This window comes from Anopheles moucheti, chromosome 3, assembly GCF_943734755.1.
Source record: "Anopheles moucheti chromosome 3, idAnoMoucSN_F20_07, whole genome shotgun sequence".
Lineage (NCBI taxonomy): Eukaryota > Metazoa > Arthropoda > Insecta > Diptera > Culicidae > Anopheles > Anopheles moucheti.
Genome location: NC_069141.1, coordinates 92,228,293 through 92,247,761, shown reverse-complemented (window position 1 = coordinate 92,247,761; position 19,469 = coordinate 92,228,293). Strand labels below are relative to the sequence as shown.

At 40.1% G+C, this 19,469-nt stretch overlaps 3 protein-coding genes across 11 annotated transcripts; 1 reads left to right on the top strand and 2 right to left on the bottom strand.

The window, feature by feature from the left end:
* The first annotated feature begins 1,403 nt into the window (after window positions 1-1,403).
* Window positions 1,404-5,016, top strand: LOC128300416 (trifunctional nucleotide phosphoesterase protein YfkN). Its single transcript, XM_053036458.1, has 7 exons — window positions 1,404-2,123; window positions 2,578-2,974; window positions 3,050-3,315; window positions 3,381-3,503; window positions 3,583-4,515; window positions 4,586-4,681; window positions 4,761-5,016. The coding sequence occupies exons 1-7, from the start codon at window positions 1,992-1,994 to the stop codon at window positions 4,839-4,841; spliced, it is 2,028 nt and encodes a 675-aa protein (XP_052892418.1). The 5' UTR covers window positions 1,404-1,991; the 3' UTR covers window positions 4,842-5,016.
* Window positions 5,017-5,723: 707 nt separating this feature from the next.
* Window positions 5,724-6,987, bottom strand: LOC128304240 (uncharacterized). The gene is made up of 4 exons (XM_053041399.1): window positions 6,812-6,987; window positions 6,486-6,651; window positions 6,324-6,405; window positions 5,724-6,242 (listed from the first exon to the last, which is right to left on the bottom strand). Exons 2-4 carry the CDS (start codon window positions 6,504-6,506, stop codon window positions 5,902-5,904), a joined length of 444 nt encoding a protein of 147 aa, XP_052897359.1. The 5' UTR covers window positions 6,507-6,651; window positions 6,812-6,987; the 3' UTR covers window positions 5,724-5,901.
* A 2,638-nt stretch (window positions 6,988-9,625) lies between these two features.
* LOC128304299 (CAP-Gly domain-containing linker protein 4-like) lies at window positions 9,626-16,711 on the bottom strand. Of its 9 annotated transcripts, none has more exons than XM_053041463.1 (10): window positions 15,675-16,710; window positions 15,260-15,462; window positions 15,074-15,168; window positions 14,904-14,991; window positions 14,741-14,827; window positions 13,638-14,084; window positions 13,147-13,560; window positions 12,710-12,846; window positions 12,464-12,644; window positions 9,626-12,387 (listed from the first exon to the last, which is right to left on the bottom strand). In XM_053041463.1, the coding sequence occupies exons 3-10, from the start codon at window positions 15,074-15,076 to the stop codon at window positions 12,308-12,310; spliced, it is 1,437 nt and encodes a 478-aa protein (XP_052897423.1). In that variant the 5' UTR covers window positions 15,077-15,168; window positions 15,260-15,462; window positions 15,675-16,710; the 3' UTR covers window positions 9,626-12,307. The 9 variants fall into 9 exon arrangements, with proteins under 9 accessions (XP_052897423.1, XP_052897425.1, XP_052897427.1 ...); XM_053041465.1 differs by having other exon boundaries at window positions 16,582-16,707; XM_053041467.1 differs by having other exon boundaries at window positions 15,085-15,168; window positions 15,260-16,710.
* Window positions 16,712-19,469: the final 2,758 nt, after the last annotated feature.

Genomic DNA, 19,469 nt, shown 5'->3' with positions numbered 1-19,469 from the left:
AAAGGAATACGTCTGTAAATATAAGAAGTAAGAGTGATTGTAATGAGCATGCGCTAAATTTTATGAGCTGTCGTTGATTCCATTTTTGTCGTGTTTCAGTAGTTGATAAAGCAAATTTTGGCGAATTGGTTTATGTTTATCGACTATTTCATTAAGTAGGTTGGATCTTGTTGAGAAGTTTCAAAGCGTCGAGCGCAAGATGTTTGAGTTTTTTGAAAAAAGTGTTGTGCTCTGAGCAAAAATAGCAATTGTCTGCTATGTATATTTACACCGATAGAAGAATGCGAATAGTAGGATTGATTTTCTACTTAAGATCAGAAGTGATCAGTAATGTGAAAAGTGTTTTGTTCATAACAATCAATAAAGTGTAGTCGATACGGCCAGGCCGTTCTAACGAAAACAAAAAAATAATAAAGTGTAGGTGGGTTTTGTAAATGGGGACTTTAGATGGGGGATGTTAAAAATAAGCACTGATTGTATAGAACGGTAATTCAGGCAGGGATATTTTATCCACTACGCAAAGAAGGGGACCGTGGGAGATACCGAGCTCCGGGGCTACAAAGAAGAAGTGATGGATGTAACTGAAGCCAGAGGAGGGAGCTCTGAAAGAAGGTAGAATGATTTTTTCCAACAATCAGTTTCTGAGATCACACGAAGTTTGTCAGTGAGGGTAGTTCTTCCGATCTGCTGAAGTGAAGTGTGAAGTCAATATGTAATGCGGTTGGCTCCATCTAGCATTCTGTTCAGAGAATCCGAGAAGCTTGATCTGCCACTGATTTCCGGACCAATAAAGTTCGTAGAACCAAATAAGATAAAGAGTAATCTTTCTGTCCGTTCTGTTTATTGAAAAAAATACCCGGACCTAACTACGTTTGTTATTTAAAAAACCCCCCACACTGACGGGTTGCACCTATTGGAAGAGTCAAAAATGGCTAATTTACAAATTAATTAGAATAAACAGTACCCTTTAAGATGGCTAACATGTTTATACAGTTGCTTGTGTTCAACGAAGAGTAAAATAACTTGAATAACAATAAGTAGATGTATTGGAGCTTGAACAACTGAACTATAATTAGAAGTTATGTTATTAGAAGTTTGACTGAATTATAATTAGAAGTTATGTTGAATGTACCATGTTGCAGAAAAAATGGATTCCTAGCCTAAACGAAGTAGACTCCATAAATTCCTTATTTTATTAAACTACATTAGTGCAGCATTTTTTCACACATACTGTATTAAGCATAGTTTGAACCTTTTGATTCAATTCTCGATAAGAATGGTTTATTGCGTCATCGTACATGAGAGCATGCTGTTGCCAAAGTATGTTCTGTGTAACTGTGTTAGTGTTATGAATGCACAGAGAGAGAGCACAAGTCTATGTAGCACGCATGCGTCAAGGCTGCTGTAAATCAGTATTTTTCAAAAACGTATTCTAAGTTTATTTGGCGAAGGTAACTATCTCAATAGGTGTTGTAATGCATTCCCAAGGCGTATGTTTACCGCGTTTGGAAATTGTTTAGCCACCGTACAGGGGATTACGAAGTGGTGTAATCTATCATCAGTTTTGTGATAGAAACACAATCTGTTCTAATTTATAAAATGTGATTGTGAAAGGTTAGTGACCAAATGTGGAAAGAACAGTGTTGGTTAATATATGCTAGAAGTTAGCGAAAACATAACGTAAGCTTTATGTGGTCTGTTGTTGAAAGTGGCATAATTATGTCGAAAACTTTATTTCACGTTTCTTTGCTTTGCCAGAATCGTCATCATGCACACGTATCGAACACGCACACGAATGTAGATAAAATTCAAGGTTAAGGTCTTTATCAGAAAATCATGTGCCAAAACCATGAATAAGGTATTTCTATTGTGCTATTACATGCTTTTGATGCCACCTACAGTAGCAGCATGAAATTAATGAATAAACTCATGAGAAGGTCTTCTGTTGAGGGATAAGACGACGGTTTTGCGTATGAAAAAGGGAGCTAAAAATGGCTGGTTTTGCATCGAAAGCTGCATTATGTTCCAAATGGAGTGATTTAGTTGAAAGTGGTGCCACAAACATTGAAGCAACAGCCGAGGTTTCTCAGGGTTTGAAACATGTTGTCGGATGGCTAAAACAGGTGTTGTTATTTCACATAAAACGTTTATATCGGTTTACCTTTTCCTCTAGATAATCCCCTAATATTTTAACATTTTACTAGCCGAAGTTACGGGTTCCAAATTAATTATATCGATACTTTTCTTTTGTATTAGTGCTACATTTAAATGATAGAAATCTGATGTTTGAATAGTTATATTTGCCATAATGCGAATGGCAATGTTCAACTGTTTTCGTTTAAATGAATATATTTTTGTTATTTAATCGTGGATTTGATTTATGAACTATATAATCATATAACAGGCATGATAACGCACGTGAAACATACAATTAATATCCCTTGAATGTTCTAGGTGTTCTGATTTCGTACAGTAGCCCGTGACTTTATTTGTGTAAACGATGCTTAAATTTCATACACTGGAGCAAACCTTTCTAAACGCATATCTGTACCGTTTCTATTTTCCACTATAATGTAGGCGTCCGTAGAAGTAAGAGAGGCCGGAAAAAGAGCCGTCTCGCAAATACAGAACAATACACCGAATTTGCTACCGAATCTTCACTCAGCAACGTTAATTGGTCAAGGGATCGACCGAGACAGTAGCAGTATGACCGGTGCTACAGTGGATAAATTAACTATTATACATTACAATGACGTGTATAACATTGATGCAAACAGCAAATCTGAACCAATCGGCGGAGCTGCACGGTTCTGCACGGCAGTCAAATCATTCAATCAACTGAATCCTCTGATTCTATTTAGTGGTGATGCATTTTCCCCAAGTATGCTTAGCACCTTTACAAAAGGAGAACAAATGGTTCCCGTGTTAAATGCTATCGGAACACACTGTGCCGTATTTGGAAACCATGATTTTGGTAAGAAGTATTCAAATGTAAGCGAAATAATAAACATCATTAATTAATAATAATATTATTGATCATATTCCACAGATCACGGATTAGATGTTCTGAACGAATGGGTTGAGAAGACTAATTTTCCCTGGTTGATGTCGAATGTAGTTGATAATGAAACTGGACGACCGTTAGGGGGTGGAAAAATTACTCATATTTTAAATCACAATGAGGTGAAATTGGGTCTAATTGGTTTGGTAGAAAAGGAGTGGCTTGATACGTTGCCGACGATAGATCCGAACGAAGTCACCTATATTGATTTTATTAAAGCGGGAAACCAACTAGCAGAGGAGCTACACAATCAGGTAATTCTTAAAAACAGCGCAACACTGGTTCAAATGTTTGTATTCTTATGAATTCTTTTGCACAGGGTTGTGATGTTATTATAGCTTTAACACACATGCGAACGCCTAACGATATTGAGTTGGCCAAACATAGCGGACACATCGATCTAATATTAGGTGGTCACGATCATGTGTATGAGATATTGAATGTATGTATGCGGCTTTATCCTTTACGATAACTCAGAACATTTGCTCTATCCTACTTTTTTCAAACTTTTCAATTTGCAGATTGATGATACATACGTAATTAAATCGGGTACCGATTTTAGACAATTTTCCAAGATTGGCATTAACCTCAGAAGTACTCAGAGTGATAAAATTACGATCAATGTGGAGAAAGTTGATGTAAATTCTTCGCAATATTCAGAGGACGTCACATTAAAAGACGAGTTGAAAAAATATTCCGAAACAATTGAATCGAAAATGGATGAAATGTTGGGAATGTTTGCTGTAGAGTTAGAAGGAAGATTTTCTGCTATTCGTACATCTGAAACCAATCTAGGAAATTGGATTTGTGATGTAGCACTAGCCGCCACTGGCGCCGATTGTGTGATTATTAACTCTGGCACATTTCGTTCTGATCAAATACATCCTGCTGGACCATTTACGATGCGTGACTTAATTAATATAATACCAATGCAAGACCCATTAATCGTACTAGAGGTTACGGGCAAAATATTGCACGAAGCGCTTGAAAATTCCGTGTCAACATACCCAAAGTTGGAAGGAAGATTTCCCCAGATAGCGGGCATGTCATTCGTATTTGACCCAACAAAACGTCCAGGTGAACGAGTAGAACCGAAACTGGTGCGCCTTGGTGATGAATGGTTAAATTTGGAACAGAAATATACATTATGCATTAAAAGCTATATATATGGAGGATGTGATGGATATACCATGTTTAAAGGATGCCGTGTGCTGTTGGACGATGATGCTGCACCAGAGCTTGGATTGGCTATCCAGAATCATTTCAAAGCAATCGATATTCGTTTAGGCAAAACGCATCACACTAAACATCGCCAGTCGCTTGTAACTCTGTCAAGGCGCCATAGCATGGTACAGATGCTCGAAAACCTTGAGCTAGATGGTCCGACTCCAATCAGACGAAAGTCTTCCGTAACGATACCCAAAATGGAACACATCAGTAATAATCGGGGCAAGGTAAAGGAGCTAGAACAACTGAAACGATAGCTGTGACTTAGTTTGTTTCTTTTTTCGTATCTGTTTACAGCTTTTACGTCGTGCGTCGCTAGATGATTTGGAACAGAACAGCTGCCAGCTTGCACCATCAATTCAACATAGAATTATTGCCGTGCAGAATGAAGATGTATTACAAAATTTATTTGTCTATAATTTTAGTGCAACTAGTCTAATTGATCCGTTCCTCTTGTTGGTTTCTTCTGCAGCATACTCGAGAGATGATTTTAAGGCGAGAGACTATTGAAAAAAATTTCGTTATCAAGGAAACCGACGAGCTTACCCCGTAAGTTTCTAGTACCGATCGTACACATGTCAGAATAATGTAATATACCATAGCCTTAACAGGAATAAATTATGTGAGACGGCATGCTGATTATTTGTAAAGATATTGTTAGTGTTAAACCTTTTGAATAAACAGATTGTGTGACAATCGATCTGGTTCAGACGTTAACGAAAAAATTATATCATAATGTAATCAGTTATATCAGTATGCAATGTGTTACTGGACGACCCTATATTTGAGAAACAAAAAAGTTAGCCCATCCTAGATACAGATAAATAGTCGTCTCGGTCGTATTTGATTTAAAATATAAGTGATGTTACAAATTTAACCATTTTCTAGGCGGTGCCATAAATTTTATTTATTAACATAAAATTGTACCGATTATCATTTATATACCGTTTAGCGTATATATATTTATCGTGCCGTGTTATCATTGCATCTTGCATTGCTCATGTACACATGCGATCAGTTTCCAGTGTTTGATAGTATGCAATAATTATAGCCAATGTAGCAGAAGACTTGCTCTCACGTTCAATGATAACATGCGTAAGCGGAACAGCTGTATGCACGCTGAAGGGGAATTCGTATCCCCTCCTAGAACGATGGTCTCCTGGTACCAGAACTCTGAAAACGATCAGTTTTTGGGATAATGATTTGATAGTATGGGATAATGACTGCGATGTTTTATTATTTAAATAATTAGTTATTAATAATTATTTAACCGAGCAACTCCCGGGATAAGGTAAAAACAAGGAGAAAATGTTTTGAGAAATGTGTACACTCCTCAGCCAATTTAAGCTTGATAATACGGCCATGAGCCGTCAAAATGTTATAATAAATAAATATTAATAATAATGTAAAAATGGCTCGTTTAATGTATGGTCTTATTTTGATTGCCAGGTTTGTTTTTATTAATTTTCTATAAAAGTTAACAACGTTTTTTAAAACAATAGTGAACATAAAGAATCAATTAAAGCTATATAACTATAGCGTATAGTCTAGGTTGCAATCTCGGTTAAACTATGCTTCTCATGACAGACCACCACTGTTATTTCATGAAACAATTATATAGTCGTAGCTTTATCACAGCCCGATTTAACATTCAACCTAAGCAATTTACCCTTCGACGGTAGTTTCTGGCCGATTTCCTTCAAGCCAGTTGTCATTCTATATAGTAGCACGGTAGAGCTTGGATCGCAGATCGACAATACGATGCTTTCTGGCTTCCCACCATCTGGCAGGGTGACTGCTTCTCTGTATTGCTTCAACTGTTCTATGTTCAATTGACCCGTCGTTAGCGACGGAATGAACAGGTCGAACGGTGCATTCGATTCCTTTTTCGCGATCAAATAGAGCAGCTGCAGCTCACACTCATAGTGATACTGTACGTCTGTCATGCGCTTTTCTATGATAAAGAAACCCATTAAAAATGGAGAAGCATATAAGCACCTATAACGCATAACGCTATAAGCACCAAACGACGTACCTTCCTTGAGATAACTGTAAACACGATACCCCGCATAACAAAGCGTCCCGTCTTTGCAACCTAGTAAATCAAAAGATTTCAACTGCAAGTGCGAGCATTACGTTCTTATAAACTTCATTAAATAAACACATAAGCAAAGCATCATGTAAATGTTTTACTTACAATTTCGTGAAAATTTACCATCCCCTTCCAGTGCTTTGTGCCGGGTAATGTTTACAAACAAACGTCAGATGTTGACGTTCCACGCCATCAAAAGCATTCGACTCTTCGAAAAAGCTCCAAGCTGCCGAAAAGACCCGATCGATGTATTTAATGAACCTCGCATCAGCTGGCGGGGAGTTAAAATGGAAAAACAGTGTTTTAACATTGTTATAAACAATGTAACTATTTATTTAAATAAATTTAATGGAAATTCCTTGCGTCACGGGTGTACTGTTCCGTTCGGCACGCTTCGTCTGAAGATGTCGCAGCAACTCGTACAAACTAACCGTACAAATGCTATCCAGCGTAACCGACGGGGCCTTCCCGGCAACCGGGCTGTACGCCAGGAAAACAATATCGACTTGTGGTATTTGAGAGGCCATCGAGAAGTTTTCGTAGCAGGGACACCGATACACAACACCACTTTCGATCGTAAAACCAGAAATGACTCGGGCTAACAACACCAGCCGTAGATCGAAAGTGAGAAAGAGAGCTGTGTACCTCCAAGGCAAGCTGCTCTTATCTTATCGTTAGAGTCAGAGGTACCAAACTACGATCATCGTTCAAAATCGAATACCAACTTCAATTAAAGACATTCAAAACATCCGAGTTAAGACGTGATGACAGCATTGTAAGCTTGTTTTCTGAGCGCCGTAAAGCTATAAATTGATACAAGTAAGTATTTTCCGCGAAAGAACATAACATCGACCCACCTGTTCTCCATGGCCCTTCTCAATGTTTGGCAATTTAATAAATAAGATAAAATAATAAAATATTTCCAACCTATCAGTGTGTTTGACACACCTGACAAAAGAGAAAGTTGAATGTGTGATGCTGCGAGAGCGGAACAGCTGTGTGCACGCTGGAGGGGAATTGATGTTATCTCCTGTTTTGGATGCTCTCTTGGTGGAGCAAATCTGAAAACGGCTTGTTTGTATGGGATTTCGTATCACGCTCAATGATAAAATGCGCGAACGGATCAGCTGTGTGCACGCTGGAGGGGAATTGATGTTACCTCCTGTTTTGGATGCTCTCTTGGTGGTGCAAATCTGAAAACGGCTTGTTTGTATGGGATTTCGTATCACGCTCAATGATAAAATGCGCGAACGGATCAGCTGTGTGCACGCTGGAGGGGAATTGATGTTATCTCCTGTTTTGGATGCTCTCTTGGTGGAGCAAATCTGAAAACGGCTTGTTTGTATGGGATTTCGTATGACGCTCAAAGATAAAATACGCGAACGGATCAGCTGTGTGCACGCTGGAGGGGAATTGATGTTATCTCCTGTTTTGGATGCTCTCTTGGTGGAGCAAATCTGAAAACGGCTTGTTTGTATGGGATTTCGTATCACGCTCAATGATAAAATGCGCGAACGAATCAGCTGTGTGCACGCTGGAGGGGAATTGATGTTACCTCCTGTTTTGGATGCTCTCTTGGTGGTGCAAATCTGAAAACGGCTTGTTTGTATGGGATTTCGTATCACGCTCAATGATAAAATGCGCGAACGGATCAGCTGTGTGCACGCTGGAGGGGAATTGATGTTATCTCCTGTTTTGGATGCTCTCTTGGTGGTGCAAATCTGAAAACGGCTTGTTTGTATGGGATTTCGTATCACGCTCAATGATAAAATGCGCGAACGGATCAGCTGTGTGCACGCTGGAGGGGAATTGATGTTATCTCCTGTTTTGGATGCTCTCTTGGTGGAGCAAATCTGAAAACGGCTTGTTTGTATGGGATTTCGTATGACGCTCAATGATAAAATACGCGAACGGATCAGCTGTGTGCACGCTGGAGGGGAATTGATGTTATCTCCTGTTTTGGATGCTCTCTTGGTGGAGCAAATCTGAAAACGGCTTGTTTGTATGGGATTTCGTATGACGCTCAAAGATAAAATACGCGAACGGATCAGCTGTGTGCACGCTGGAGGGGAATTGATGTTATCTCCTGTTTTGGATGCTCTCTTGGTGGAGCAAATCTGAAAACGGCTTGTTTGTATGGGATTTCGTATCACGCTCAATGATAAAATGCGCGAACGAATCAGCTGTGTGCACGCTGGAGGGGAATTGATGTTACCTCCTGTTTTGGGTGCTCTCTTGGTGGAGCAAATCTGAAAACGGCTTGTTTGTATGGGATTTCGTATCACGCTCAATGATAAAATGCGCGAACGGATCAGCTGTGTGCACGCTGGAGGGGAATTGATGTTATCTCCTGTTTTGGATGCTCTCTTGGTGGTGCAAATCTGAAAACGGCTTGTTTGTATGGGATTTCGTATCACGCTCAATGATAAAATGCGCGAACGAATCAGCTGTGTGCACGCTGGAGGGGAATTGATGTTACCTCCTGTTTTGGATGCTCTCTTGGTGGTGCAAATCTGAAAACGGCTTGTTTGTATGGGATTTCGTATCACGCTCAATGATAAAATGCGCGAACGGATCAGCTGTGTGCACGCTGGAGGGGAATTGATGTTATCTCCTGTTTTGGATGCTCTCTTGGTGGAGCAAATCTGAAAACGGCTTGTTTGTATGGGATTTCGTATCACGCTCAATGATACCATTACAATAAGAACGGCCATGCCGTATATCGTATCAGAGAATACTTTTTTGTATTTACACTTTCTTACCTTGTCTTCTGATTTATTCCTGTTTTGGATAGTAAACATGGCAACCAACAGCTTTGTTTTGTGTTCGACTTGCGACTATTTTATTATAGTTACAGAATAAGCAGTTTATAATTATTTATCTTTGTTTTGTTCTTGCTATTTCCTCTTTCTTTTGTGGTTACTTTTAACGGTAGATTTTGTCTTGTGTTCCATGTTTTGGGTAGTTGAATGTTTACGTGTTTTTTATTTCTTGAGCCCATCTTGATTTCCATCTTCCTTGAGTTGATTACACTATGAGGACCTTTTGCATTATCCGCTTCATGATGGATCAAGTCATACTCATACTAGCCACAATCCGGTGAACGTACAATCATACGGCGAGCGAAGTGTTTTATAACATGTGTGTTATGATGGTTGAAACAATTTGAACAAATGTATACTACACGGAACCTTATTTTTGCGCTATGGTGGCATCCTAAGCACAAAAATCAAAAATCAGCAAACGATAACACAAAATTTGTCTCCTAACTTAAACAACGAAATCACAATTCCCTTCTGTCTAGTTACAAGTTAAAATCATCACCATCACGTGAAAGCTTCTACTCATTTCTACTCTGACCATTTCTTCGACAGGATACGCGTTTACTATCGCGTCCTAAAGCACGATTACTATCTGCTCAAATATTGCTGTTTTTTCCGATTTGAGTCTTGCTGTGTGTTGCATTTAAGCATAAACTGCATTGCTGTGTAAAGTGGAAGATTGCATAAATTATATGCCCACAACGCAAAAGAAATCTTATTCAAACGTTCCCATCACACGCGTTGTGTCACGTTTTTGCTTTTCGCTGCATTCTGAGTGAGCAACGATACTAAAGCACTACACAAAAACTGTATTACCGCATTGCTAAACTGTTGTTGCTGTTTGCCAATTGTCTACATCATGCTACACAGGCCAGGAGGGACAAAAGTTGCCGATCAGGACATAATCCATTATTGCGTTTCTACGATTATACGATTCTATCTATCCAACACTATCTTCCGTTTGCTTATTGATGCTATTACTGTGCAGCACAGCATTTTCTCCAGCAGTAAAATTCACTGGTGTTCAATTTTGCATTTTTATCTAGATCTAAAATCCACTACAGACGTAATTGCCGTCTACTATCAGTGGTTGATAGCTTATCGTATAGGAATCGAATTGTGCTTGAAGGAATCACAGTACTGGTTTACTCGTTCTCAATCGTCTCTATCTGTGTTGCTCTCAAACTCAACTTGCTAATTTCGATATGCTTCTGGGCATGCTTCAGACCGCTTCTTGCTGGAAAGCTTCCTACAGCCACTGGCAAATAAAATGTAGAGCAATGTTTTCCATATACATAGGCAACTAGCACGTGCATGTTGGCTTTTTTGCACAGACCACTGGTTCTAATTCTCTCCACTGTTTCGATGCTTTTGGTTGAGCTAAGCACTTCATTAGTGGTACCTTAGCTACCAAAGCTATCATTTTTCGATGCCGTCATGCTCAATACCATTTGGTGACATAGTACCCAGTACTGTTCCTTCTTCAAGCAAACTTCGTTTTTTCTACGGTGCAGACATGAGTGACCTGAGACTAACAGTGCTTATCTAATGCCGACGGAAAGGACGCGCTGTTACCGCATGTGACACATGCACAACTTCAACCTTTTGTCAAAATTCGAAACGGAATGCTAACTGCCAACGGATGGAGCACCTCACTCTCACCCAATCATACCAGCCTGTGCGTTACCTTCTCTAGAACCGTTAGAAGTGACTATAATAGCATTCGGTTGGACGAATTGCTGCTACTTCCTCTAGTGCCCTATATTAGTATGTTCACGGGCGGCTTTCCTATCACCGCGGACACGCTGCAACGGAAGGAATCTTGATTTTATTGCAATGGAATGGATGGTTTCACACAAACGGAATCAATCACTTTCGTCCACTTACGGACAGAATTTCTAGGACCCACTAACGTTTCGTTTCAATTTTAGCTCACCAAAAACGCTCACCACCGCTCCTTCTTTCTACGACTTCGGCTTTTGCTTTTATGGTTTAGTTATTTTCTTCCTTCTAACTTAAATAAAAAATATGCTACATTCAGAAGATCGTTTTCTTTGCAATCGTTTCTATTATCTACCTATAGCTTCACACATTGAACGGACGAAAAACGTGTAGATTGTGTGTTAATGTTTTCTATCGAAAGCGGGATGGAATCGGGTTCAAGCAGTTCAAAATGCCTACCGCCAGGCTAAAAATGTACGTTTTCAATTAATCGAACAATCAAATGCTTCAGTAGGTTGCGTTTGTTCATGGCAGGTCATTTGTTATTCGGGTTTGTTTACTGTTGGCTGAAACTATGTGATCACACCAAAGTGCAACTAACATACAGGATGCAATCATGCATGGAATGTGTGAGAAACGAACACATGAGATATGTTCGATACCTCCACAACCAGATAGGGTTCCTTTATCTCGTGACGTGATTATGTATAAAATATAAATCTTCCCGCTTTTTAACAATCCTGTCAGTTCGTGCATCCTTGATAATGCTATGATTCTTGTGTTAGTCAGGATGACAAAGATAGCATCATGTATTACAAGCCACACTTTTCTTGTACCGTCATCAATTTGGGATGATGAGAATATATCATTCACTATCTAGAGGTGCTGTAGAGCATTAGCTGCTGAGCTATTTATGCGTTTGCCTAAAGTTCCTCTATCGGTCATTGCTTCTCCTGTCGCTTCTCTAGCAAAGCGAGCTTCTAGTTTACGTCAATATATAGGAAAAAAGCATACCTTCAAAATTTGAAGCAAGCTTCCTGATAGAAGGGATGGATTTTGTAGCATCGGACTTTAAAAAAAAAACAACACTTTCAATCATCGGCCTTTTCTCTGAAGTCTCTCGTTTCTTAAGGTTTCACGTACTCTTGTCTTTCGAGCTAGGCCATGCATATGAAGATTGCAGAAATTTCAGTACTGACTCTGTCATCGCAGTTTGCTTTTCATGTCATTCGTTCGGTATGCTATGCATGGACTATCGAGATGTCTCCTTTACTTACCGCGGCTAAAGGTTGCAACGGATGCAGACTTGGGGACAAATCGTTTTCGGCCCGCAAAAGGCCTCGATAAACACTGTGCGCTGCTGAGGCCACGATTAAACGCGTATCATTTGCGTGGGCCATTAGTTGCCATTCCAGCACCACCCGTCAATGGCCTCTGTCCACCTTTGCCACTAGCTAGGTCAGCTAAAAGAGTAACATATATCACCATATATAACATAACGTATAATCTGGCACATAAGATTAACTACTACCAACAAACCTTTCATCTTCTCCGCTTTTTTCAGTTCACGTATTGCACGGCCACGCTTGTCGAGAATCAATTTGTCAACACGCACAAAAATTCCGTGCTTTGGACGGCATTCAAAATATTGGATCCCTTGCACGGTACCGTCGTTTTTGCCAGTCGGCGTGTCCAACTCTACTCCGATCCAAGTTCCTCCCTAAAAAAAGATGGAAAATCATTAATTACTAGTAACCTTCTAGTGCAAAATGGGGATGCTTTTACCTGGAAGTGAGTGGCACCGATGAAAGCTATTAAAATGCTGGTATTATAGGGTCTTATTAACACGGACTCGCCAACCGATACCCATTCGGGATATATTTCCTGCTTTCCAGGCGTCGAGGAGAAATTGCTTTCCATAACTATAAAATAGACAAACAAAAACATCGCTTACAAAATTATCCAGTTTGATCCTTGTTCGACCGAGGGATAAGCACAATTAACTGACTACGTAACTGTGAGAAGGCATAAATAAAATGTCGGTTGACGTCTTCAGATTCAGCAGAAAGACAAAAATGCAATTATAAGCGCGTTAAGGTTACTAAAGAAAAAATAATAATTTTTCACACATGTACAAGTAAAATTATCTTCTACTAAAAGTATCATATGCTCTACACATACATATAAATCGAGTACTAACAATCGAGTTAAAATGCTCATACCATCTGAGGAGAATTTGGTGTTCGTTGAGCATTGATCACTTTCGTCAACCATTTGTGTCGATTCACTCATAGCCGTTGAATGTGCAGACTGAGTTTGCTCTGCGCAAATTCCTTCATCTTCTTCATTATGTTGATGTATATGCTGTTTCACATGATCGACAGATTCGACCGATTTGCTACCGTCAATCACTTCCAAAATGGCATCCTTAAGGAAGGGATTAACGCGCTTAGGCATATCGCTAAGTGGTCGTGTCGATGGATTGCTGTTATAGTTGTCCATGCTCGTCGCTATAAGTGTGTTCTCTGAAGCGGAGGTTGAGGTCGTAAGAGAGGTCAGAGATGCCTCCTCGTATTTGGCATTGGTGCTAGCAGAGCAGAAAATTTGATCCTGCATTTTGGACGGCGACATTGTATCTAATGGAATAACACAAATCGATTGTTTTAATTGGTTACATGTTTTTTTAAACGCACCTCGAATTTTCCACACGGACCTGGTGTTTCTCCGGCGCTTAGTGACCGGATGGAGTATGTGTCATCGTTGGTGAGGTTAGTGCACGAGACGGCTTGAGAACCGTAGCCGCTCGAAGTTGATGAACTCATACTAGGCGTCATTGTTTGATATTTTGACCCATGGCCACCAGCACTACCGCCCGATACCGGCGCCGATGAGATTCCACCCATGGACGCCGATTCCACCTTCGTCTTACCAGCGAATTTTCCACCAGTCACTCCGATCGAATTCATCCCTGTGTAGGATGATTTCATCTTCGATAGTGACGGCTTGTTGCCCATTGGCTGATCGTAGAAATCGTTGTAATCAGCATACTCCGGTTCACTAAACCGATCCTCTCCTTCTTCCTCGTAGCATATCTGTTTGATCAACGGTTCTTCGTGCAACGTCGTCATCCTTTGGGCTAACTTGCTTGCGGCTGGCGATGCTAAAAGTTCGAATAAAACAATGTGATGCAAAATTAACACAAGTTGTGCAATGTTTTCTACAAAGGTGTTATTAATGTTACAAAAATAAACAGATAAAAGATAAATGGTGCTCAAACACAACATGTGAAAAAATAAACAAGTTTCCAAAATTTAAATCCCCAAATGAAATATATAAGTAAACCCATTTTTAAAAAAAGAAACAATACAAACAGAACAAGTACGAACATTTGGAAATTAATCAGTAAAACGCATATGACAAGACAAGTTGGGCTACATACGTTTAGTTGGTTGAAGTCGCAAGGAATTCAGATTGATATTGAGATTGAGGAATGTGGGGCGAGCTGCATTCCATTAGTAAGAGCGTGTAGATTGTAGAGATATTAAGGGTCAGTATGTGAATACGAAAAAGGAATAAGTGTATTCTATTTGATTATTGGAAAGCCAAACACTTCAGTGCAATTTACTAGTATTTTCAAACTTCATTAAAGGACGTAATAAAGTTGCAAAACAACGCTGAAACAACTTTTAAAAGCAACTTTTCCATCGTTCATAAGTAAAATAGACACGATACACCAAACAAGCGGTAAGGTGATTTAAGTGTGACAAAGCCTAAACGGGACACATAGACTCCTATTGCAATCTTCTTCGCACGTACCTGCACCGTAACCCGAACAGGACGATTCTTCACCATTGTTGTTTTTCATCTTTTGTCTGTTGTTGGCTGTCTCACGCGTGCTTTGTGCTGTAGAATATAAAATAATTCCATCCGTATTAACAATTCATTTAAAGCGCGTCTTAACATCGGGAACAACGCCTACCATTGTTAAGACCCATTTTCAAATCAGCATACGATTCTGATCGTCCAATGTTCAACAACGATTCGAACGAAGCATCGAAGAATCTCATCTGCAATTAATTGGAAAGCAGTCATTAACAATCAAAGAACGTAATGTTGGTATACAATTGCGCATAGTAGCAAGTTCGATACCATAAGCGTACATCTTTTGTTATTACATCAAGGGCGCACAGCTCTAAAGGAAAGGGAAATCCAATTCAAACATCTCACAGTATCCTTCGCTTTTCCTGTCAAAAAACGAGGGTAAACAAACAAGTAACAATGAATTGCACAACGTGCGTGGAAGACAAATAAGACGAAGCATTGGAAGAAGCTCACGTAATCTCCGGCACACTAAATGGAAAACCGCGCGTAAAATATAACAGCTGATCGTTTGTATTTTCTTTGTTGTTTTGTTGCCTGGTCATTTAATGGTTTGATATTAAATACAAGACGTGTCCACCCGGTGGATTGGCCTGAAATTGTTGGTGGTGGATGTGTTTTCCTCACGTTTGACGGCGCGTGAAAAGGGAACTACAAAACTACAAGCAAACTGTGGTAAGTTTGGTCTCCATCAACTGGTAGTACAAAAATTAAAATCGCCCATCACAGCGTAAGTGAGCGGCACGCAAAAAACAGTATGCCCGTATAAAAATAGATGTATATAATTGATACATACAATTTGTGTATAAAGTTTAGGTAATACGTAGACGTTGTTATATGCGTATATAGTACTGGTTATCGTTTCACTTACGGGAACAGTCATCCAGAACCTCGATAATGCTCTATAGCTTTGATGATCAAATGGTGTGATCAAATCATTCAAGAAAATATACGCCTTGGTCTGCAATATATGTGGTGATTTGTGAGCTCTTCACAGCTTTCCTTTCCTACACGTGGATACTCTTTTGTCAGGTTCGTTTAGGTTCATAAGTTGAAAACGCTAATTAACCGGTACTCTATTATTTTTCTCTCTCTCTCGTACTCGACCGAAAAGGGTTCCGCTTTCAATTCTACCTTAACCAATCTAAGAAACGATGTGTTTCACTTTATCTTCATTTTTCGTACGGCATGGACACCTCACGCGGCGGACTTTCTCTCGTTCTCCTCGTTCTCTTTTGGAACTGATCTTTACTTGGCTGTGCTAGTATTATTCTGTTATTTTTATACTTCTTTAAACCTATTCGACAACGGGTTGATCAAATCAAGGTGTCCGATTCCAATGAAGAACGTTAAATTATTCTAAATTAGCACATAAAAAACACTTCATGGCTTGCTTGGCACATCGCTACGCTAATCTAACTAAAACTGCATCACGGTTCACCATCACCAAACATCATCTTGTCGTGCTGGTGGTGCTGGTATTAGTAGTAGTATTAACTGCTATTCATCGCCGTCTTGGATAATGGATGTATTAGCAATTGCTAATACCGATAGGCAATGTTTCGAAGCTGCAGGTGGTGCGGATTGGTTAGGATTCACTGAAATTCCTTCCAATTCGGTCACATACCGGGCACGCTTTGCTTCGGTATCATCCGAACCAGTTGCATCATCAGATTTTCACATCACAATGTTCTTGCCCAATTTGATAAATGAGGGCCACAGGGTAACAAAAACGAACACAACTAGCACAATGAGCGCTACAACTCGTGCAAACTAACCGTACAAATGCTATCCAGCGTAACCGACGGGGCCTTCCCGGCAACTGGCCTGTACGCCAGGAAAACGATATCGGTTCGTGGTATTTGAGAAGGCCTTCAAGAAGCCATCTTTACTTTCGATCCTAAAACCAGAACTGACTCGGGCTAACAACACCAGCCGTAGATCGAAAGTGAGAAAGAGAGCTGTGTACCTCCAAGGCAAGCTGCTCTTATCTTATCGTTAGAGTCAGAGGTACCAAACTACGATCATCGTTCAAAATCGAATACCAACTTCAATTAAAGACATTCAAAACATCCGAGTTAAGACGTGATGACAGCATTGTAAGCTTGTTTTCTGAGCGCCGTAAAGCTATAAATTGATACAAGTAAGTATTTTCCGCGAAAGAACATAACATCGACCCACCTGTTCTCCATGGCCCTTCTCAATGTTTGGCAATTTAATAAATAAGATAAAATAATAAAATATTTCCAACCTATCAGTGTGTTTGACACACCTGACAAAAGAGAAAGTTGAATGTGTGATGCTGCGAGAGCGGAACAGCTGTGTGCACGCTGGAGGGGAATTGATGTTATCTCCTGTTTTGGATGCTCTCTTGGTGGAGCAAATCTGAAAACGGCTTGTTTGTATGGGATTTCGTATCACGCTCAATGATAAAATGCGCGAACGGATCAGCTGTGTGCACGCTGGAGGGGAATTGATGTTACCTCCTGTTTTGGATGCTCTCTTGGTGGTGCAAATCTGAAAACGGCTTGTTTGTATGGGATTTCGTATCACGCTCAATGATAAAATGCGCGAACGGATCAGCTGTGTGCACGCTGGAGGGGAATTGATGTTATCTCCTGTTTTGGATGCTCTCTTGGTGGTGCAAATCTGAAAACGGCTTGTTTGTATGGGATTTCGTATCACGCTCAATGATTAAATGCGCGAACGGATCAGCTGTGTGCACGCTGGAGGGGAATTGATGTTATCTCCTGTTTTGGATGCTCTCTTGGTGGAGCAAATCTGAAAACGGCTTGTTTGTATGGGATTTCGTATCACGCTCAATGATAAAATGCGCGAACGGATCAGCTGTGTGCACGCTGGAGGGGAATTGATGTTATCTCCTGTTTTGGATGCTCTCTTGGTGGAGCAAATCTGAAAACGGCTTGTTTGTATGGGATTTCGTATGACGCTCAATGATAAAATACGCGAACGGAACAGCTGTGTGCACGCTGGAGGGGAATTGATGTTATCTCCTGTTTTGGATGCTCTCTTGGTGGTGCAAATCTGAAAACGGCTTGTTTGTATGGGATTTCGTATCACGCTCAATGATAAAATGCGCGAACGGATCAGCTGTGTGCACGCTGGAGGGGAATTGATGTTACCTCCTGTTTTGGATGCTCTCTTGGTGGTGCAAATCTGAAAACGGCTTGTTTGTATGGGATTTCGTATCACGCTCAATGATTAAATGCGCGAACGGATCAGCTGTGTGCACGCTGGAGGGGAATTGATGTTATCTCCTGTTTTGGATGCTCTCTTGGTGGAGCAAATCTGAAAACGGCTTGTTTGTATGGGATTTCGTATCACGCTCAATGATAAAATGCGCGAACGGATCAGCTGTGTGCACGCTGGAGGGGAATTGATGTTATCTCCTGTTTTGGATGCTCTCTTGGTGGTGCAAATCTGAAAACGGCTTGTTTGTACGGGATTTCGTATGACGCTCAATGATAAAATACGCGAACGGAACAGCTGTGTGCACGCTGGAGGGGAATTGATGTTATCTCCTGTTTTGGATGCTCTCTTGGTGGAGCAAATCTGAAAACGGCTTGTTTGTATGGGATTTCGTATCACGCTCAATGATAAAATGCGCGAACGGATCAGCTGTGTGCACGCTGGAGGGGAATTGATGTTATCTCCTGTTTTGGATGCTCTCTTGGTGGTGCAAATCTGAAAACGGCTTGTTTGTACGGGATTTCGTATGACGCTCAATGATAAAATGCGCGAACGGATCAGCTGTGTGCACGCTGGAGGGGAATTGATGTTATCTCCTGTTTTGGATGCTCTCTTGGTGGAGCAAATCTGAAAACGGCTTGTTTGTATGGGATTTCGTATCACGCTCAATGATAACATAACAACAAGAACGGCCATGCCGTATATCGTATCAGAGAATACTTTTTTTGTATTTACACTTTCTTACCTTGTCTTCTGATTTATTCCTGTTTCGGATAGTAAACATGGCAACCAACAGCTTTGTTTTGTGTTCGACTTGCGACTATTTTATTATAGTTACAGAATAAGCAGTTTATAATTATTTATCTTTGTTTTGTTTTTGCTATTTCCTCTTTCTTTTGTGGTTACTTTTAACGGTAGATTTTGTCTTGTGTTCCATGTTTTGGGTAGTTGAATGTTTACGTGTTTTTTATTTCCATCTTCCTTGAGTTGATTACACTATGAGGACCTTTTGCATTATCCGCTTCATGATGGATCAAGTCATACTTTGACTAGATTGATTATATCTTCTTTTCCTCATTTCATTCCACATCTATTGCCTCTACTTTGCTATCTTGCCCTACGGTCCCCTCCATCTTGGTTTTAGTTATGCTTCCAAGGTTTAATGGTGTTGTCGAAAAAGTGAACGCTACGTGTCCTGATGTGTTTTTGTTTGCTGCCCTGTTTTAAAGGAATGCCTATTTCCTACATATCCTCTCTTGTGGATGTTCGGGAAAGTGGTTATTTTCCTTAATTTGGATTAATTTTATGGCATGGGCGTATCTCAGCTCAAAAGGGCAAATTTGTTTAATAGCAAGCTTATCTGTATATGTGTTATTGTTATTAAATATTAACCCATTCAATATCAACCCTCTGACCTTCATGCCGCACAAACCTAAGCACACACACTCACATCTGC